We start from the raw sequence: 22,684 nt of genomic DNA, 5'->3' as shown, positions 1-22,684 counted from the left end.
ACTCGGCCTGTACATATTCCTCTCACAATGGAATTTCAAGTGAGAAACTGGAGGAGGAATTTGTTAATTGGTCAGTGGGGTCTGTGGACCTATGTGTGACCTTTCTTCCTTCTTCCATCATTGCTGGTTTAAAGAATAAAGAGACCTATGGGTATAGAAATACAGATTTCTATCGTTCCTGAGTGATAGAAATTCTTCATTGTCCTGGCATGAGGCAGGAAGCAAAAGGGGACTAACGTAGGACCCTAGAGGGAAAAAGGAGAAGGCCCTCATGTTTGAGTATAGTTACTCAGAGCTGGAGTGCCTTAGAGGCACACAGAATAGTATTATGGTATGCATACTGAACCATTCTTCCTATCCTGACAATGCACTGCGACCAGAGTTAGACAGGAACAGGTCAGTTCAGATTATTCTTAGGAGTCAGGGGCAAAAGCATAATGGTTCTTTAGGAAAATGTTTTCTGGCAATTGCCTTCTAAACAGTCCTCATAGACAGCTGTTTGATGAGTAAGATGTTTTAAAGGAAACCTCCTGGAGGCAGTAGGAGGAGAGATAGAACTCAGATGCCAACAGGCTCTCACTAACTGTGTGGCCTTAGGGCAGGTTTTTTGTGAGCCTTTCTTTTCTCCTCTGTAACAAAGGTAATATTACTTACCACATGATATTAGTAAAATAGACTAGAGTCTCCCTGGCTTGGTGAAGAGCAGGGGTTTGGGTTCATTCTGCCACCAAGAAAAACTGATTTCCATACAGATTTGCTTTGTGACTTAGGGTGAGTGTTTCACCTAGCTCTGAGTTCTTTCACTTCATTACTGGTTGTAACAGTGAACATAACATGTCATTCAGACATGACATAGTAAACAGGTGTCTACCATGATATTTTTGTACAGTACCCTTTTAACAAGTGTTCAATAGATACTATATGTAAGTTATTATAAGTTAATATTAATTACTGTAGTAAATAGTTATATATCTGGTCTTGATAAAGTAAGCATTTTGCAATTAATTTAGGAAGAAAAAAATCACATGTAAAGAGAGAAGCGCCTTTTGGTCACATGGACAATTTTCTCTTAGTGGCTATACAGTTACATTTTATTTTTTAAGGTGTTCTTGGCACTGTGAAACTCACATTTCTTCTTTAAATCCAAAGACTTGACAGCACAATTTTATAGCACAATCTATAACATGATCAGGTGTCTTCTGGTTGCTCAGATTTGGTTTCTGCCTTCCCTTACTTTCATAACTCAATAGAACAGGCATGGTGGTATACATCTGAAATTCCAGTGCTTAGGCGAAGGTAGGAGGATGGCAGCTTTGATGTCAACATGGCAAGAGTGAGCAAAAAAAAAAGAACCCCAATCAGTAATCAAACAGCAAAAAGTCAAGAGGGTGATGAAGGGGTGTATTTCACAGGATGAGTGGCAGTAGCCCTTTTTACATTTTACTCTAATCCCTGTACGTGGCTCTAGCCAGGCTTTCCCTTGCAGGGTTCAGTCCTGGGGGAGTCCTGGGTCTCCCAGGAGAGTTTTTCCAATGGAGAACAATAAGGGACAACAATGACTTGTTAGATTCAGAAAGCATTTGGGTGGCATTCGTTTCTGTTCATGAGGTCGCCAGAACAAACCAAAGCCCTCCCACAAATTGTTTCTTGTGGACTAGAGGCTGGCTCCAGTCCTCCAGCTATTAAGCATGAGTAATCTTTATTTTTCCTCTATCCTTTAAATTGTTGAACATTAGATCAGCCTTGGTAGGGACAAGGAATTCATAGGTCTTGGAAAGTGTGTTCTTCTATCTATCTAGTGAAACCCTCCCACAAAGATAGAAGGAAATGCCAAACAAAGCACCTAGAAGAGTTGGGTTTAAGAACTCTTAGCTTGTCCCTGGAAGATGAAGGAGGCATGCTGTCTCACTTTGGAGGAGGCGCTCCTTGCAGTCCATGCTTTGGGAGCTAGCCTCTCTGAGACCCTCAGTGTGATGGCTCAGAGCCAAATGAATGGGCAGCAAAACACAGGCCAAGCACAGCCTCTGGACTCCGCAGCTTAAGACATTGGTTGAAGACTGAGGTGTTCCTGGAGTTGAAAGCCATTACTTATATTTACATTCTACCTTTAGGTTTAACAGCTGAAAATTCTCCAGAAATTACCATTATGCTGTTACTTGGGTTCTTTCCTTTACAGTTCAGTGCAGTGTGTCCCTTGAGTCTCTGGTCCAGGGTCAAAGATCACTGCTTTTGTTGTTTCAAACAGTTTCCACAGTTAGATCACATTTCTGAGGACCTTGATGCTTACTTCTAAATATTAGCACTTTCAATTTGTTTTCTTTTTAAAGCTGCAAAAGGCCATTATGACAGGAAATGAATTGCACATATGATACACATGGACAATCAAAGCTGAGCCACGCTCCCACATTGCCCTCTTAACTGCAGGAGATACACACAGTGGATCCACACATTTGTGCTTCTGTGCTCAGTTAGGCCTTGAAGGATGGTTTAGATTTGCAGCACATAATGTACAAAAGACCATTGTTAAGGGTGGAGGTGCAATTGCCTCTGTGCACAGTGCTGCCACCCTGCTCTCCAGGTTGGGTCCATAAGAGGCAGGGAGCAACAACCCACAGTTATGGCTTGAGCTGAGCCAGCCTGGGCTCCGGTGGCTCATCCCATGCAGTTGAGTGACAGATCTGCTATAACATTTTATAAACAGCCCTGTCGATGGAGTGACTGTTCCCGGCAGGTTGACAGCTAATTTTTTTTTCTTTTTTGTAAATCAAATCTTTTCCCAGATAACTCTAATATGTAAAAGATTCCTGCAATGATCCATTTTCTGGTACAAAGAACTGTTTCTCAATGATGTTTTCAATAAGTTCAGATGGTTAAGTGTCAGTCAGGTTTTTCTTGAAATGAACATCTGTCATGACAAATCTACTCAAGCTCTGAAGACAGAAGACAGTATTGCTGAGGCGACATCATTTGGGATTGCCAGTGAAGGACATGTGCTTTCTGAGCAATTTAATTACACAAATGCCATCTTGTTAAAATTTTTACAAGTGAAAGAATTGTGTCCAATGTGACTCCTAAATGGTGCCACATGTTCCCAGTGGTTTCAGAGCTTGCATTTCATACCATCTTTGTACTTTGCTGGCCAGAAGGCAAGGCCCTTGCCATTGGCGGGCTGTCTCTTCTTCACCCGTGTCCCCATGCCCAGTTTTATCTGACCAGGCAGAGAAGACCACTGGCCCTCATTAGGGTTAGGGCTCCACTCAGAGGTCTGCCTGCTCAGCAGAATGATTAGAATTTCTAAGGGGAGATTTTTGCCCAGAGTTTGTTTGCTTAATCATGTGGTCTGCCATTCGTCATCTCCCATGTTTCCGAATATGGTATCTTGAAGTCCCAACTGCAGCTGAAATCTGAGATGCATTCTGGCCTCCAGAGTTCACAGTGGTATGGCTAAAAATACCCACTCTGTAGAAAAAGGGAAACCCGGGTCCTGTCGTCTATCAGACTGTTCTAAAAATGAGTCTGAATGAGTGTCCTTAGAAATGTGTGTGTAGAATGTGACCTGTTTTCAGCCTGAGCAAAGCCAGCCGAAGCTGCTGACAGGTTCATAATCCCTGCAAAGGACCTTAACTGTCACGCACAAAGCAGGGCAGGCTGCAGTGAAGAGAGGGTGGATTCCCACCCCGTCTCCAGGCCTGGGGTGGAGCTGTCATCTGCTTGTCAGCTGTTCCAACTTCCGGCTTGTCTGAAGCCTCTGTAACACACAGACTATTTTTAGTGTGAAGCTGTTATTACTGATGGAATGCTGTTGCAAAAAAAAAAAATGAGTAGCTACTGTAACACAAATCTCAATTTAAAGGACCAAATAAAAGGACAGAATGTTGTGGGGCATTAGTTAGTCTAGTCTCATCAGAAGAAAAGGCTGTTCCCTTCTGAGGAGTCCTACACAGCCACTCATTCTGCCTCTGTCTGCAGCACGTATATATCTGTGTCTGTGCATGTCTGCTTCTTGATTCATTTCTTCTTCTAGTAAGTGATAACTAGAGAAGGAAGAAGAGTCTCCCCACAGAGAGCAAACTTGCAAAGGATCAGCAGGCCTAGGGAACTGTCTCAAAGCCAAATCTCCTAACCCTCTCACTGGAGTGTTCCAATCAGCCTTGATAGTGGACATTATAGGGGGAGAAAAAGAACAACAACAAAAAACCTCCCTACCCTCCTTAGCTTCCAGTTAGAGACAGACAGGCTACTACCACCAACGGATATTAATGACATTGATGTTTAACAACCTTTGAAGCTCAGGTATGTAGAGAGAAGTAAATGTATCTTACCAAGGAGGCTTATACTTCAAGCTAATACCCCTTTGTGCTCTGAACCCAAGTGAAAGGTGTGGGACAGCAGAGTGGATATGGCACCATGCAAGGCAGGTTAACAAAGCTCATATAGATGGTTCTCCAGTATAGCATCTGGCTAGGGCAGAGAAGAGTCCTGCCAAAAAAGAGTATTGAGATGTCACTGCTGTGTCTACAGTTTGTCAGAATAATCCAGACAAGCAGGCAGATTTATATGTGGCATATTCTGGTCTCTGCAGTACAGAAGTGCCCATGCTCCATGTTATTGAATCATAAAGATGATCGATCATCAGCATCATGACAAGAAACAACTGCATTCATAGTTCCCTGATGTGGGGCTGAGGCCTGGCCTAGCCCCTCTTGGACTTCTGCAGAAATCCTTTAAAAAGACAGTTTGAAGAATGCCCTGAAAGAGGAGCAGTACTCTCACTGCTGGGAGCCACACGCCAGCCAGGGTAAAGAGCAGTGCCCTTGAGGAAGTTGGGGGAGTTGCTGAGGCCCCCGCCAGCTTCATGATCTTCACACGCTGGGTTTTCAGGACTGTGGTGCACCTGCGTGGGTACACCTGCTCCCTCCTGTGGGTTCCATCTTCCTCCTTGTTTATCAGGAGGCCTGGGTTTTGATCAGAGCTCAGGTGATGTCAGGCAGGCATGACTTATGAAGTAGTACAGTTGCTGACTACTGCACTGTGTCTGGAGGACAGTCTGGAGATTTTTTTTCATGGTGGAATTGGGGCTTGCCATAGCACATTGGGCCCAGCTGTTTGGTCTGCACCATGTGCCAGTATATTTGTATGGCTGATGAAAAGCTGGAGTAGGTATGACCAGTTAAAAAGCTGACCCTCAGCTCCCCTAACTTCATGGTGTGTCAGAGGGAGCCATTACCCCCTTCTTGCTGCTGCTCCTTCCTAAGTGGCATCCACCCAAGATGCCCAGCCCCACCCTGTCCTCTTGTGTCATTGAAGATCTGATGCCCTGGTGTCCCTGACATGGGGTGGGCTATTGTCCATAGTAGAAGCTAAGAACCAGGTCAGACGAAGGTGCAGCCACTCCTGTGGCCCCTCTCCATTCCTTTGTATTTTTTTTGCCAGTCCTGGGGCTTGAATGCAGGGCCTAAGCATTGTCCCTGGGCTTTCCACAAGGCTAGAGCTCTACCACTTGAGTCACAGCACCACTTCTGTCTTTTTCTGTGTATGTGGTACCAAGGAATCGAGCCTGGGTCTTCATGCATGCTAGGCAAATACTCTACCACTTGGCCAAACTCCTGGCCCCGTTCTTTTGTCTTTTTGCTCTGCTCTGGGGTTCTCACACAGCAGCCCTGCTTCCTGGCAGCCTGGAACTACAGTCTGCACCCCACCCCCCGCACCACCCTGGTTTTTCTTTCTTGACTTCCTTTCCAAGTCTGACTTACTAGATTCTGAGCACTCTCCAGGCAGGGGTGTTGGGACACCCTCCTGGCTGCCTCTGATGATTTTTGTTGAATGAAGCTTGACCTAAGGGTAAGAGGCCAGACTGGACAACAACCTAATCTGAGTTTGTGATGCACTGTATTCTGTTTCTGCCTTGCGATGAACATCAAAACCGGAATTTACAACTTGTCAAAGTATGGCAGGCTGGGCCTGGATGTCTGTGCCCTTTCAGCTCTACAGGTTGGGGACATTTCCCAGGATGGCTCCTGTCTAGGGTCAACAGGTTGTGCTGGCCTTACAGCATGGCCTTACAGCATGGCATCTCCTCAGCCTAGACACTGGCATGCCTTGTTCCCCCTGGTGATCACAGATGGTGCAGAGCCTGCCTGGACTGGAAAGAAGGGGAAGTGTCTGAGAACTGGAGGACCCTGCACGCCGCTTCTCTAAAAGCTGCCTCCTTCTGTGATTTCCCCACAGCCCTGACTGCTGCCGCAGGAAGAGGGAAGCTGGACATCTGTGAGCTGCTGCTGGAGCGGGGAGCTGTGGTGTCTCGGACCAACAGGAGAGGGGTCCTGCCTCTGTTTTGTGCAGCCCGCCAGGGGCATTGGCAGGTACCAGTGGGCTTGGGTGCATGAGAAGCAGTACATGGGAACAAAGGTCACTGTAGAGGCCACCTTTGGCCCTCACCCTGTTCCCCTCCTTGGCATCTGCCTGTGCTTCAGGATGGGTTGAGAAAGGCAAGCATTTGACAGGCGAGCAGTCAGCCATGCAGTCCCCAGAGCAAGACAGGCATCCAGAGCCACACAGCTGCCTCCCTTAACTTCAGAGGGATGGATAGGTTTGAGAGCTTTGCTTCAAAGTATCTGCTATGTTACTTTGTAACCTAATGGTCCAAGGTATTTGAAAAAGAGCAGTTAAAGGATGCTTCTTGGCAAAGGACACTCTTTCATAGTGGTCTTCAGTTGGGGGGAGGGGGCAGGATCCTAGCCTAAGGTTCCAGTATTTCTTCATTTTGGAAATAGTGACCACACACTTGCCTCATACCTGGCACCAGTTTGTACTCATATGACCCCAAATAAAGGAACATTGTTATGCACATTGTAGGAAAAATGTTGTCCTCTGGTTTTCAGTAGCAATGGGGAACTGGGTCCCAAGATCCTTAGAAATACTAAACTCTGAATACTCAAGTTCCTTATATAAAATGATGTAAACATTTGCATATGACCCACATCTTCCCATGTACTTTAAATCATTCCTGCATTATCTATAATACCTAACTATAAGTAAGTCATTTTTTTGTACAAGGAATAATGAAGGAAGATAGTCTGTCCATGTTTAGTGCATATTTTTCCTCCTCCCCCCTTCTCCTTCTCCTCTTCCTCCTCCTGCATTTTAAGTGTACTACTGGTTAAATTCACTGATGAAAGACCCATGGAAATAGAACACTGGTTGGTTATTCTTAGCCTCAGTATGAGCTGAGAACCCAAATATCCTTAGCTGGCTTACCTTCCATGGCATTATTTGTAATTAGAACTTCCCCCCAAATGACCATTTCTGCCTGGTATGTGTTTTTTTTTTATAGTAATGAACTGGGTTGTCAAAGAATACACATTCCAAGAAAGGTTCTGTGGAGAGAAGTGCAGTAGAAAGATTGTACAGGCCCCATGTATCCCAGTTTCCAGTGCATTTGAAAAGCAAATGTCATTTATCTACTTCCCAAGACTGCAAAACCTGATTGAGTGTAGTGAATGTGACCTAAAAGGCAGAAGGGAGACTAATGCTGAACGAATCTTCCAGATTGTGAGATTGCTGTTGGAACGTGGCTGTGATGTGAATCTGAGTGACAAGCAGGGCCGGACGCCACTCATGGTGGCCGCCTGTGAAGGGCACGTGAGCACTGTGGAATTCCTCTTATCTAAAGGTAGGTTTTCGCTAACAGGGACAGGTGCCCTCCACATTTATACTTCCAATTTTGTCTTTATTATGGAACATTCCTTTTGCTAAAGGAATTGATTTCCTTCTTCTTCTTTGGATAGTGTTAGGCCGCGTGCCTGCTGTCCAGTTGCTCTCCCACCTCAGTCAGTTCACTATCTACTTTTACATTGGTTATTTTTCAAGTTTTGGTGGACTCTTAAGTTTTAGGGTTTTGGTTTTTTTTGTTGTTGTTTGTTTAGTTGGGTTTTTTGTTTTTTTTTTTTTTTTTTTTTTTGCCTGTGCTCTTCTCATGCCCTGAGATCCCCTGATCTCTGCCTCTCAAGTAACTAGAAAGACAGACCTGATCCATTTTGCCTGGCCGTGAAAGGAATTTTCTAGCCCATGTAAAGACAGAGGAGGGTGTGCAGCTCCCATGCCCATTGCTCTGCTTTTCATCATCCGCCTCAAACTGCATGTGCTCCATAGGCCTGCTGCTGAATCTTATGCCTATGCAGACAGATGCTTTGACCTGCTCAGCATCCAAGCTTTCATCTTACGGGACTCAAGTTCTGTGTGTGGACTTCGCTTTCAGGTGCCGCCCTCTCTTCTCTGGACAAAGAGGGCCTGTCAGCATTGAGCTGGGCTTGTCTGAAAGGTCACAAGGCAGTGGTCCAGTATTTGATTGAAGAAGGGGCTGAGATAGACCAGACAGACAAAAATGGGCGCACACCCCTAGACCTGGCAGCCTTCTATGGTGATGCGGAGACGGTGAGTATTCGTAGATGGTCACATGCTCCTTGCTTCCACCTGAAAGTTGCCATGAGCTCCTGGGGGAAAAGGTGCCACTAAATTGTTAAGAGTCTCTAGAGCTGACTGCCTGAGTGTCGTGCACTGTGCTGTAGTGTAGTGGATGCAGGGAGGAGAAATCAGTCCACTTCTGATTTGTGATATGTAATCCATTCCAGGACTATAGTCAAGATTCCAGTGTACTGTTAAAAGCTTAGAAGTACCTGCTTACAAACCAGAGAGACAGCCCTGTATGTGTATGCCCTGTTCACATGTAGTTGTACCTTGTTATAGTATCCTGTGTGCATAGAATTCCTACAAGGGTCATTCACAAGTCATTTCTGCACATGAAACATTATTAATTAAATGATAAGCTATTTTTATTGTCTTATATTTTTATTTATTTTGGTAGTAATAAGGTTCGAACTCGGAGCCTTACATTTGCTAGTAAGGTGCCACTACCACTTGATTCATGTGTCCAGCCCTTATTTTCAAGTGACCAATAATTTTGTATATGAAAATGTGATGCTTTAGAACATGTATACATGGAGAGTAATCAGATCAGGCTCCTATTTATATCTATTACTTTGGTTATTTACTAGTTCTTTGGATAAGAACACTTAAAATCTTCTCTTTTCTCTATTTTGAAACAGTACATTATTTTAGTTACTGTGTTATGCAGTAGATCCCCAGAACTTAACTCCTCCCATCTGAACCTTGACCTCCACCCATCATCCCATTCCCCATAGCTCAGGTAACCAGCTCTACTTCTCAAGTTTGTTTAAATTCCATAAACATGTGAAATCATGCACTATTTGTCTTTCTGTGTCTGATCTAGTTAGCATCATGTCCTCCTAATTTTATCTAAATTGTCCCAATTGACAGGATTTCCTGCCTTTTAAAGGCATACTTTTATTTCCTTGTGTATATGAATTGGTTTGTTTGTTTCTAACCTAATGTGACATTGCCTAAAAACATAAAAAATAATCTTTGGGTGTTTATTTCTTGTTCATCTTAGGGATGTCAGGATATATAACCTTAATAGGAAACTGAATAATGTCTTTCAGGGAAGAAATATGTCTTTGTCAGGCTGCACATTCAAGACCCCTAGGTGTCACAGGAACAGTTACACTTGTGGTTGTTTTCCTAGTGTTTTGAGTGAGGATGAGCTGGCAAGAATGGTACCTGATGCTGGCAGCTCTGGACCTGGGGCCGTGAAGTTGGGCTGGTGCATCACTCAGTAGTAGAGCTTTGCCTGGCAGGTGCATGGCCCTGGATTCAATTTCAGCAAAAAAGGAGAGAAGAGTAATCATAGCCACTTGAGAGACAGATCTTAGTATTGCAGTTAGTTCAAAGCCGACTGGGCAGGAAAGACTGTGAGCCTCCTATCTCTACTAATGTATTGGAAAAGCCATAAGTAGAACGGTAGAGCACTAGCCTTGTGCAAAAGAAACTCAGGTACAGTGCCTAGGCCCTGAGGTCGAATCCTAGGATAATCACATTCCCCTCCCTCTCACCAAAACAAAAGGAAACAGAGAGAGGGAGATGGAGAGGGGGAGAAAGAGAAACAGAGAGAGAGAGAGAGAGAGAGAGAGAGAGAGAGAGAGAGAGAGAGAGAGAGAAACAGAGAGAGAAACAGAGAGAGAAACAGAGAGAGAAACAGAGAGAGAAAGATTGAGTTCTTTGTAATAGTTTCCTTAGCCTTGTAAACTATTTTTCTCAATTTTGAAAAATTGGACACTTAAATCTCATGCATCTATGCAATTTTTAGCAACCTTAGCAAATTCTTAATCAACATTAGGGAAGAGTGTAACATTCTAATGGGATTTTTAAAAGTTCCCTGTGGGGAAAAAATTACATATACTTTACCATCTCAACCATTTCTAAGAAATAGTTTTGAGTGTTGTTAAATACATTCACATTGCTACAAAGTTTGTCCAAACTGTTTTTATCTCAATAAACTAAACTTCTAGGAGGTAGGGGGAGGGAAATTGGGGAAAAAACATGAGAAAGGGTATCAATGTTGGTGAAGTAATGCACCTTCTATCTGGCGAATATAATGTAACCCTTCTATTAATTACAATAAAAATGTTTATGGAAAAAAACTAAACTTCTACATCCATTAAACAAGTCCCTCTTCCCACTTCCCCTCACATCGTTCCCAGCCTGTGGCTACTCAATTTTTCTGTCTCTTGTGATTTTGACTATTTGTGAGTGACTCACATAAGTAGAATTATAGGCAGCACTCTTCAGTTAGCTCACTGTCCTCAGCTCATGTGTGATTTCATCATGTCAGAAGCTCCTTTCTTAGTCCCAGTATATCTATGTGGATTATGTTTTATCCATTACTCCATGAAGGTACATGTTGTAGACAAATATCTGGACTTAGACACTGTTTTGTTAATTAAAAGTTTTTCATTGCTATTATAAATGTGATGTTCAGAGCAGTTACTGTTTTTAGACAGTTTTTTATTCTTTTGGGTACATACCAGAAGTGGGATGCTGGCTCATATGGGAATTCTCTTTTCACTTTCTGAGGACCCCCTGTACACTTCTACTACAGCTGAGGCATTTCTTATTCCCATCAGTGGGACCCAAGGCTTCCATTCTCCATGTCCTCACAACACACTTGCTTTCTTTTTATTAGTAGTAGTAATAGCATCTTTAAGTAGTTGCAGAAAGGGGTTTCAACATATGAGTTTATGAATATAATATATCATGATCAATGTCACCCCTTCCAGGATTTTCCCCGGTCTGTCCAAGCCCTCAAGTTACCTGGTTACATTTTCACATATGTATATTGAATACTATGTTTTCCCTCTCCTCTCTCCACTCAGCTTCCTATTTCCCCTTGACTTTTCACCTCTCTGACAACACATACTTCTGCTTATTGATATTCATAATGTCAGCATGTAGATTAGTTGTTCAAAATTGGAATCCTCCCCAGCACAATTCATAATTTGCTTGTGTAGATAAGCATATAGCCAGGTATGTGTTTTCCTATATAAAATCAAGTTTCTTTTTCCTTTGCTGAATTTTAAATAGTAGCTATCCTAATGAGTGTGTGTGGGTGTCTCATAATGCTTTTGATTTTTATTTCCTAATGATTAGTGAAATTGAGTCTCTTTTTCATATACTTGTTGTATATTATCATCCTTGAGGGATCTTCACCTATTTTGGTTTTGCTGTCTTGGGTGTGTAACAGATGCTTTTGTATTCTCGATACTAACTCCTCTGGTATCACCTTAATAGTTTGGGAACTGATAGGAAGCATGCCCTGTCAGATCCACATGAAAATCTAAGCTACAGGTTTCTTTCCCAGTAAGTAGAGAAATTTGACCAAAGTGTTCTCTTTTTTTTTTTCCCTCTCTTATTGTTGCCTGTTTAGTCCACAAGGCAGCTGTTTTTTTTTTTTTTTAATTTTATCACTTCAGATCTTTACCCTCGCCTCAAATTTGCCATCTTTACAGTGCCAGTATTTGTCAGGTCTCTGTCTTGGGCTTAAAGTGACGTGTATCAGGCCAGTCTGGTCCAAGCTGCTCCTCTCTGCAGCTTGTCATCTGGGCTGTGTGGATCTGCATGTTTCTTCTTTCGTGCCTGTTGTTAGAGGCTGTCAGCATTGGAGCTCATTCCAGAAGCCTCCCTGCTAATTAACTGCAGGTGAGGTTACTGTCTGCTGTCTATGGGCTGTAGGTGAGACAGACAGACACCACAGATCAGGCCCCCGCGCCCACCTGTGTGTACTACCTAAGGGTCTGTGTGCAACATGCTTGCAACTCACTGACAGGAAAGCCCTGTCAACACAGAAGGGCTTAGCTCCCCTTTCTGAGTTGTGGGTCAATTTCATTTCCATTTCAGGATCCTTAATGGGCAGAAGGATCTAAAACAGGGAGCATACCCAGTACCCTCAGCCCCGCACGCACAGGTCACACTTCTGCCAGACGCTGCTCCTCAGGCCTCTTTTCTTTCATCGCTGCAGGTGCTATACCTAGTGGACAAGGGAGCCGTGATCGAGCATGTGGACCACAGTGGGATGCGACCCCTGGACAGGGCCATTGGTTGTCGAAACACCTCTGTGGTAGTCACACTCCTCAGAAAAGGAGCCAAATTAGGTCGGTGAATCCCACTTCTGTGGCCTGGTGAGAGAGTTAGCTTCACCCAAGAGTAGCTGCTCCTAGGGCTTTCTCCCTCACCCCCAGTTCCCTCCCTCACCTCTGCCTCACATCCAAAAGGCTGAGATAGCTTACACTACTGTTGCCAGCGTGGGTGGAGGGCAGAGGGTGAAGTAGGGGAGTATAATCTGGAATCGTGGGAGTGTGGGATTCCCCACCTGGCAGTCATTAGGCTCAATCCTAGTATTAGATAGGCAGAGCATCTCTGCCCTGGAGGCTGGGATCCTCTGCTATGCAACAGGGAGGAAGCATTTGCCTTGGGAACAGGATGGCTTGAGGACCTGAATACAGACACTTCTCCATATAATGTATAGGGAGTGTCACACCATTCAGAGTGTGTGGAGAAAGGAATGACTGGAACATTCCTGAGCTGCTTTGTACTGGATCTGCAGCCCCGCACACCTCACTGTTGTGGTCTTTGGGAAATGGGGGCATGATAGTGGTCAGTATTAGAGTTAACAGTGTCCGAAACTGGCCTAAGCAGTTTACCATTTTAATTTGATCCTCCCCACATCCCTGTAAGTAGATAGTAGTGTTACTTCTATGTCACATGGGAAAACCAAGGCACTGGGAGCTGACGGAACCCCACTCCCCCCAGGTCATAGAAAGTGGCAGAGCCACATGCGGCCTGAGCCTATGCTTCTCCAAGCTCCTTGTTGCACACCTGGTGCTCACAGGGCATGTGTAGGGTGTGGGGGACAGAGACAGAGTTGTTGCCTCAATGCAGGCCAGGAGAGAAGCCGAGCAGGGACAGGGCAGGAGAGCCACCTTGGCGTAGACCATCAAGGCAGAATTTGTGGGGATTTGGACACTCCACTGCTGACACAATGAGGGCTCAGGAAGTAGAGGAAGTCTTCTGAGGCCAGGTTTCCATTTCTTCCAGATCCCCTTGGAAGGGAAGACGTGGGATGGGTCCCCTGGTTGCTTCTTAGTTTTCTCAATAAAACAACAAGAACAGATCTTCCTGGCCCCCTTCCTCACCTGCAGCTGGTACAGGCAATTCACTGGCGTCCTTCTCCTATTCCTTCTCTTCTGGAAACCAAGACACACATTGGCAGCCAGGCCCTTGCTCGTCTGTGCTGTGCAGCTGTGGGGTTCACACACTGAACTGCTCTCCCCTGGGTCCCACAAACACCTCTAAAAATATGTTTATTTTGCAGGAAATGCTGCTTGGGCAATGGCCACTTCCAAACCTGATATTTTGATTATACTTTTACAGAAATTAATGGAGGAAGGAAATGTGATGTACAAAGTAAGTGATGCTACCCTTTTAGGGCTATTGCAGCTGACTTCCAGTTTCCTCTTAGTGTGGTCTTCGGTGGCCATGGCTGTGTACACAGCTTGATACCTAGCCGCAATGAAAGTTCCAAAAGATGTCATACCCAGGGTTCTACCTCATGATGGCAGAATGTTAACTGGAAAGCACGGTGTGTAAAAAGCAGCGTTTCTAACACTTGAGGCTGTGGCATGAAGGGAAGTCACCTCTAGGTCAGCTGCTTCTATTTCCTTAGAGCTCAGAACACAGCACTGGGCATGATTCTGAGACACATGCTTATCCCAGAGTCCGTTTTAGGAAAAAAAAAAAAAAGAACCATTCAGTCCCCTGAGCCTTCATGGTCTTTCTATTTCTCTAAAGTTTTGGATTTTGAAATACTTAAGAGATTATTCAAGAGACAATTCCTCCTTTTTCCTTGGAATAGAACTTCCAGATTGATAAACGTGACTTTACTTTTTCCAAAATTAGACAAAAGTTTAGAGCAGAGATCAGCAAACTTTTCAAAAAAAAGTGCCAGGTAGTGTTTTAGGCTTTATAGATTCAATGGTCTGATGTAACCACCCAGATCTCTGGCTGTCCCAAAGCAGCCACAGGTAATACATAAATGTAGGAACAAGGCTGTTTCCCAATAAAACTTTATACATATATAATTGATGTGTAAATCTGGCCTATGAGCTGCGGTATGCCATTTTAGGTTTAGATAGATGTATAGGCCATTTATATACAGTCTTTTCCAGATCTGTAATTAAGATAGAACTAAGAGATTGGGAGGGCAAGGAACCTTGTGACCACTTGAATCACTTTTACTACGTATTTGTTGCTGTTTCTTTAATAGTAACAAATAGGTATATAGCACAATCCAGCAGGGTTCCTAGCTTGCAGTCAATTTGAAACTGAGTTTCGAGTATGTGTTCTTATGGCTTTGAAGTGGCTTTAATATGGATTTTGGTAGGCAATTATGTCAGAAATAGCAGGCCACTTTCAGTAGGCTTGCATACCTGCTGTGCAGTGGGATGGACTGAGCAAATGGATTTCTTTTGCCTTCAAAATGTGGTGCTATCTTGATTTTTAATGGCTGTGCTTCAGTTCTTAAAATTATTATTCTATAGCAACCTTTAGGTTTATCCACAAGACTCTACTTGTCTTGGAAATTATAATTTTTTCATCTGATTTCTATTATACTTGGCATTAAAATATCTTTAGATAAGATCCTCTTGAAATAACTTAAAAATGCATAAGATGGAAGTAGAGCTGTGGCTCAAGTGGTAGAGTGCTGGCCTTGATCTAAAGAGCTCAGAGACAGTGTCTGGGCCAAGAGTTCAAGGCCCATGCCTGACCAATAGAAATACATAAGATCCTCTTGGAATAACTTAAATATATAACTGAGAAGCAGATGCAATAAGATTGGTAGTTATTAATTTGGCAATTTACTTTGTTGTAAAGCTGTCCTCTTCTTTATGGTGTGACCAACCAGCATGTCACAGATGCTCATGAGCACAGTGAAGCCCAAGTGTGTTAAGATGGAGTAGTGGCCTTGTTTGTACACCTACTTTCTGACTCCTCTGATATGCTGTGATGGTTCTGCAGGGCATTCTGTGGGAGCATTTTCATCTTAGAACCTCTGAAAAAGAATAAACTGTGGCTTTTGAATCCTAGAAAGGAAAGATGAAGGAGGCAGCCCAGCGGTATCAGTATGCTTTAAGGAAGTTTCCTCGAGAAGGAGTTGGGGAGGACATGAGACCATTCAATGAACTAAGAGTTTCCCTCTATCTCAATTTGTCTCGGTGCCGAAGAAAAACAAATGTAAGCTGGGCCCTATTATCTCCACCCAATACTTTATCTTGTGGGATTGTGTCAGGGGTGTAAAAGTCAGAATCTGGGAAGGCCTATGTGACTGATGCACACGTGTGAAGCTGGCCTGTGGGGAACCAGTGTTGGTCTCCAGGGACCTCCTGCAGGTCACAGTCACTGCTCACTCCCTGGATGTTGATGGGATGTACCCGGGTTTAGTTTCCCATGCTTTAGTGATAAGCAAATGCTAAATCGTTCCTGTAACTTCCAAGCAGTGATAGTGCCAACCGTGTCACCAGTTGAACAGCGGCTTCCCTGCAGATTCAAAGACAACATGAATGCGCTATAACCTGCCTTGTGTTCTTCAGGTTAGCTAAGCCAGCCTTCCTGTCACTAGTTTATTTGTAATTAGTGGTGGTTAACTCCTGTTACTTTGTCACTGGGTACTTTTTTCTGATTTTTTTTTTTAAGTACGTCTACTCAGTCTGACCTGCCTGCTTTCAAGGGCGCAGGGCCTGACTTCCTGCTGGAGCAGATGGGAAGATGGCAGACACACCACCAAAAGTGCTCCTAGCACCCCTCCTGCAGGCTCCCAGTACCCTTCTAGTTGTCAGTCACTGTTTCTCTTCTGCATTCATAAGTCATCATAGTCAGGCACCAAAGGCTCACATCTTTCCTAACTCCTCTAGGGCAGAGATCTGAGGATCATAGTTCAAAGATAGCCTGGGCAGGAACATCTGTGAGATGCCAGTTAATACAGAAAAAGCCAGAAGTGGTGCTGTGGCTCAAATGATACAGCGCTAGCCTTGAGCAAAAAGTTGCCCAGGGACAGTGCCCCAGGCCCAAGACTGGCAAAAAAATGAAATAAAAAGTTCAAGAAACAGCAAGTGTTCCAGGAAGTGTTCCATCTGGCCCTCTCTAGCTATACCCCAGTGCTCTGCTGCCTGTAAGAGGCACTGCGTATGCTTGTTACCATGCTACCTCTGACTCATGTGTTTATCTCTTGACCCCAGGACTTTGGCATGGCTGAAGAATTTGCTTCAAAGGCTCTGGAACTGAAACCCAAGTCATACGAAGCTTTTTATGCCAGGGCGAGAGCGAAGCGAAATAGCAGGTACTGTCTGGATTAAATTTTCTGGTTGAGTTTGAGAAAGTTTTGCTCCATCAAGGTTACTCAGATGTCTCTCATCCCTTTTAATACTAAGTCAGCCTCTTCTAAGAGGTATGTGGTGAGTGTTGTTAAGAAGCCTTTTATTGTCTCCTGACATCTCCTGGCTGTTCCTCCCACCCTTCCCCTGGCTGAGAGTTCCTAGTTGAGTTCATATCTCTGCCAGCAGAGCCCAGGGTTGGGGAGGGGCTGGTGGCCTCTCACTTGTGCCATCCACAGACTTATGCCTCCCTCATTCCCAGCCTCTAGGGGGAGGCAGTATTTATAGAGATAGAGAAGGACCCTGGAATGACACAGGTCTGTGCTAGACTTCAGCACTGTCATTAGCCCAGCAACTGGGGTAAACAGGGGCCAGTGATCTCACTCAGCTGTCTTCTCTGTCCTGTACAGTTTGCTTGTTTGTGGATTGTAAATACACCTTATATTTTCATACAAAGGCAATTTGTGGCAGCCCTGGCTGACTTGCAGGAGGCTGTGAAACTCTGTCCCACCAACCAGGAAATCAAGAGGCTGCTGGCCCGTGTGGAAGAGGAATGCAAACAATTCCAGAAGAGCCAGCAGCAAAAGCAGCAGTGCCCACCGCCAGCTCCACCCAATGATTCGGATAATGAAGAGGATACCTCGACCTCTGGGCTAAATGACCACTTCCACCTGGAGGAGGCTGAAGAGGAAGAAACTTCTTCTCCACAGGAAGAGTCTATTTCCCCCCCTCCCAAATCCCAGCCACCCTCGTCTGTCCCCTCCCCATATATCCGAAACCTCCAGGAAGGGTTACAGTCCAAAGGCAGGCCCGTGTCACCACAGAGCAAGGCAGGAACCAGCAAGGCCTTGAGGGAGACTGTGGCTCAGCCAGGCTTAGTTGTACAGCCCACCAAACAGGCACAGATAGTGAAGACCAACCAACATCTAGGTTCAGGGCAGTGTGCTGTGAGAAGCAATAGCACAAAAATGCAAGTCTCTTCTCAGAATCCTCCCCCAAGTCCCATGCCAGGTAGGATTCTGGCAGCTCCTGCTGGTGGCAGAAGCCAGCATTTAGAGGGAGGGGGCCCCTTCACTATGGGAGCTGGCTGTGGCCCCTTTGGGGATAGGTTGGGCTCCAGCCAGAATGTCCAGTTGCAGCGCAGTGAGAGTGGGACTGCATACCCGTTACCAAGCAAGGTCAAAGCTGCAGAAAGGCTCCTGTCTCATGCCTCTGTAGCTGGGGACGTAGCCCCTCCAAGCCAGGGTGGACCAGGTAGTTGCAGTGACATGCGACATCCTGCTTCCCTTGCCAGCTCGGGCTCTTCTGGCTCTCCGTCAAACAGCATAAAGATGTCAAGTTCCACCAGTAGTTTGACTTCTAGCAGTAGTTTTTCAGATGGCTTCAAGGTCCAGGGACCAGATATTAGACTTAAAGACAAAACTATAAACCAGGTGCAGAGCGGAACTGCTGAGCACAGGCCACGCAATACTCCATTCATGGGAATCATGGACAAAACTGCAAGGTTCCAGCAGCAGAGCAATCCCCCAAGCCGTACCTGGCATTGCCAGGTGGCAGAGGGGCTACTGACAAACACAGCTGCTGCAGCTGGCCTGCAGCCCTCTAACTCTGAGAAGTCCTCTCTCAAGCCAGGATATTCCAACCAAGCCAAGCCCTCTTCTGTTTCCACCCTGGGTGGAAGTGTCCACAACGGGGCACAGGTGAAGGAGCTAGAAGAAAACAAGTGCCAAATCCCAGTCCATTGTCCAGACAGCAGGATAACTAAGAGCGTTTCTCATTTGTACCAGGAAAGCATCTCCAAGCAGCCACCTCACATCACTAATGAAGCCCACAGAGGTCACCTTACTGCAGCAAAACCAAAGCGCTCATTCATAGAGTCAAATGTATGAGCCTTAAAAGACACAGTCTAGGATTGAAAAAGAGTCTGTTGGGTCCTAGCAGTAAATACCACCAGATTGTTTTTCAACCATAAAAATTAAATTTTAGCCATATTTTTCCACCCTGTGGGGTGGCTCTGATGCCATTGATGTATTAACAATGTAAGAAAACAGTTTTTTTTTCTAAGCAGCTAGAAGTCACCATTAACAAGAATGCTAAACAGAATTGAAACTATAATTAACTATGTATATATGTATGTATATACAGATATACACATATATCTGTATATATATGACAGCCAAGGCATTAACTCTGCTTTTCTATCACAAAGTCACTTGCTTTTTCTCCTAGTCTTTGCTATGTTATAAAATTCATATTTATCTAAAGGAAAACACCCATTGTTAAAGAGTAATAGGTTTTGACTACACCTAATATCCAATTTACTGTGGAAAGATGGAATTTTTTTATGTTACAGTTCAACTCATTCAAATCCCAGTGTGCTTGTGTGAGAGACCCAAGTGGTGTTTTTTGTTTTTTTTTTTTAGAAAATGTAACTATAAGTTATCATATAGTTGGGTTTTTTTTTAAACATACAACAAAAAGAGCATCTAAGAATTGTTTCCTTCATTGCAGTTCCTTTAAGGATTAAAGGAACTATTAATTTTACTGTTATGGCTCTTATTCAGAATATTTTTCGTAGAACCTTTATAGGAAATACGTTTATGTTTCAAAGGTGTTTTTAATGTGTGGAAGCAGGCTAAGTAAGCTATTTGCAATCTTGACTGGTAGGTCAGATTTGGCTAAAATACACTGTAAATAGAGTTCTTAGGAGCACCTAAAGACTGGTCAGCAATTTGCTCCAGAACTGCTTTTACCATTGATAATGTTCCAGAATCCTTTAAAGATAATACTTAAGGTATGTTTGGTTGTTGCTTTTATTTTGGATACTAAAGGTATGGTTGGTATTTTGTTTTGGATACTTATGGTATGGTTGGTTGTTGCTTCTGTCTTATTATACAATCATTACTTCATAGTCACATTGTATATACTAAATAGCCCAGTTTTATTCAGACTTGTAAATAGGAGTATTTGAAAGTAGCTATTCAGTAAGCAAAAACAAACCACACAACCCCAGTCATATTTGCATGTTCTTTGTTAGGCTTCATCCATGTTGGCTGTTGCACTGAATATGTTACTATGGCATGTTAACAGTATACCAGTAACGGCACTTTATCTCATTTATATGAACACCTATGAGGTGCTACTTACATCCAAGCTGATGTAGTATTCATTTGTAAAGGTAAGGTACAGGAATGAGCCTTGGCTTAAAGGTATTTTTATATGAAAATGGTGTGTTTTTGGAGGATGTTAAAAATGCTAGTTTGAGAGACATGGAAATGGACTTGTTTTATATGTCAAGATGTGAAATTTATTTTCTAGAATTGGGGAAAAGGAAGTTCTATATTTGCAGAATGCTCTTAAATGAATAGTTCAAGTTCCTGTGAAGATCATTACAGTTTTGTATGAATGGGAACCCTCTGGTGTCATTAGTCAATGTTCTTGAGTATATACCGTGTACTTCATACAAACAGCTTTATCATTTTTTCTGTGAGTTCTGCTATAACTACTATGGCTTATTTATTGTTATTTTCTTTAATATTGTGGAAGTCTGAGTCTTTTGTTACATAGTTTCATTTCTGCACAACTACTGTACTTTTCCATAGGAATAAAGACTATTACTAGAATTGGGTTGGCATTCACTGATTCAATGGGTAAGTAGAAAATACCTGATGAATGTTAGTTACCCTAAAGAAAACAGAAAAGTACGTTTACATAAATACGACCAAATGCACATTTAATTTCACTTGATTTCAGAGTAGTTGCAACTTCTACAAAATGCCCTAGGGTCACAATTAAGTTTTTTCCCCCCCTTTTTTCCTGAAAGATAGGAAGAAAGCATGAAGAAAAGCAAGCTGGTGTGTCTGTTTTATTGACAATAGAACACCTTCAATACTGTAGCTCTCAAAACATTTTGGCAAAAGTAACTACATTTTGACAATACCGTTATTTTGGTTGAACATCTGTATTATCTTTATTTAAAAGTGTATTATCTTTATTTAAAAGTGTATTTCTCAGGGCTGGGAGTTTGGCCTAGTGGTAGAGTGCTTGCCTAGCATGCACGAAGACTGGGGTTCGATTCCTTGGTACCACATACATAGGAAAAGCCAGAAGTGGTGCTGTGGCTAAAGTGGTAGAGTCCTAGCCTTGAGAAAGCCCAAGGACAGTGCTCAAGCCCTGAGCTCAAGCAAAAAAAAAATAATTTCACTTTATGCTCATATTTTGAGTTTTAGCAGTGTGAAGAGTGTTACAGTGCTGTATCATGACAAAAATCCTCACTTATCTTAAGCCTGACAGTACTTAGTTATTATCTGATTACCATTATTGCTAGAAACTAAAAAGGAAAGTATTTCCAGTTGTGTATTTAAAGGTTAAAATATTTAAAGGTTAAAAACAAAAGAATATGAAGCAGAAAGGAAAATATTATTTGGGAATACAAAATTCTTGTCCTGTCTTTTTTTTTTTTAGAAAGCAGCCAGTACAGTGAGATCAATGAAACATTAAATTATCAGAAATGTCGGGAAGGTCACATCAAGCAGCATTGGGCAATGCTTCTCACAATCCTGACCAGTGCTGGGGCCTAGTGCCTATGTCTTGACCCTTTCTATAGATGGCCTCAGACTTGGTTTCTGTCTACATATTTGGAAGATGGGGTTCTTTGGCTTTTGTTTGTGTGTTTGTATAAAACAGGTGTTTCAATTTGGGAAATTGTTTCTTTACAAGAAACTATAGAATGCAAAACATTTGGATTTGTTGTTCTATTTTGTATTTCCCTGGCTGTAGGGCCTGAACTCAGGGCCTGGCATGGTCCCTGAGCTCTTTTGCACAAGCCTGCTGCTCTGCTACTTTGAGCCACAACTCCACTTTAGTTTTTGAATGTTTAATTGGAGATAGAGTCTCTTCAGGACTTTTCTGCCTGGGCTGGCTTTGATCTTCAGCTTCCTGAGTAGCTAGAATTGTAAGTATAAGCCACTATCACCCAACCAAAATGCCTTTTTATTATTATTTTTTTGCCAGTCCTGGATCTGTCAAAAAAAAATCTAAAAAATGACTTTTAGAGTTTATTTTTAACATTGTCATTGCTCCTTTGGAATATGTCTATTACCAAAGCAAAATGATATAGTTGTGTTCTCTCAAAAAAGCTATTTGCGACTTTTTTTGTCCATAATAAGATGGAGAGAAATGTGCATAATATGAAAACAAGAATTAACCTCTCAAACAAAAAAAAGTCAGGATTCTGAAAAAACGATGTCTTTTTAGTGAATTTATTTTCAATGGACTTTTAAAGTGCTAAGGGTGTAGCCCTTGTGTATGCTAGACCTCAACAGATTTAGAAGTTGTCCACTAATAATTGATGTGCAGGAATGGCAGTGATAGGCTCAACAGAAGAGTCTGATGGGCAAACAGTGGCAGTGAACTGGTTGTAGTCCACTCGCCCACCTGCTTTTCTTCTCCCCCTGGCTCTACAGCAGGCAACCATGTTTGCTGTGAAAACCTTTCTGCCTATGACGCTCCTTCAGCTGTTTTACAACATCAACACCTTTGCTGTTTCTAGAATTCCTCTTACTGGAGACTAGCTGCTGCACAGGAAATAAGTATTTGCAATTACTAAGAATGTACAATTTGTCACCAGGCCTATTGTGTTAATATAACCACAGGACATCAAATAAGAGAAAAATCTTCTAAATGTAACCAACAAATAGCACTGAAGTTTTTAGGAAAAACTAGACAAAAGTAATACTGGTCTGGGCCTATAATCCTAGTTATTTGAGAGGGGAGATTGGGAAAGTCACAGTTTGAGGGCAAACCTCTCATACCACCTCATTTCATCAATTAGCTCAGTATGATGG

At 43.2% G+C, this 22,684-nt stretch overlaps 1 protein-coding gene across 3 annotated transcripts in view; it reads left to right on the top strand.

Moving 5' to 3' along the window:
• Positions 1–20,460, top strand: part of Tanc1 (tetratricopeptide repeat, ankyrin repeat and coiled-coil containing 1) — a 222,862-nt gene extending 202,402 nt beyond the window's left edge. For all 3 annotated transcript variants that reach the window (XM_090342784.1, XM_090342782.1, XM_090342783.1), the window contains 8 exons: positions 6,229–6,362; positions 7,549–7,672; positions 8,258–8,433; positions 12,431–12,563; positions 13,784–13,875; positions 15,556–15,702; positions 16,704–16,804; positions 17,296–20,460. In XM_090342784.1, coding sequence (XP_090198910.1) covers positions 6,229–6,362; positions 7,549–7,672; positions 8,258–8,433; positions 12,431–12,563; positions 13,784–13,875; positions 15,556–15,702; positions 16,704–16,804; positions 17,296–18,727 — 2,339 coding nt within the window. In that variant the 3' untranslated portion in view covers positions 18,728–20,460. The remainder of the gene's footprint in view (positions 1–6,228; positions 6,363–7,548; positions 7,673–8,257; positions 8,434–12,430; positions 12,564–13,783; positions 13,876–15,555; positions 15,703–16,703; positions 16,805–17,295) is intronic.
• The last annotated feature ends 2,224 nt before the right edge of the window (positions 20,461–22,684 follow it).

The sequence above is a fragment of the Megascapheus bottae genome, chromosome 12, assembly GCF_031878675.1.
Source record: "Megascapheus bottae isolate mThoBot1 chromosome 12, mThoBot2.hap1, whole genome shotgun sequence".
NCBI classification, from domain to species: Eukaryota; Metazoa; Chordata; class Mammalia; order Rodentia; family Geomyidae; genus Megascapheus; species Megascapheus bottae.
Note: the sequence above shows the minus strand (reverse complement) of the source record. Positions and strands in the feature narration are given on the sequence as shown.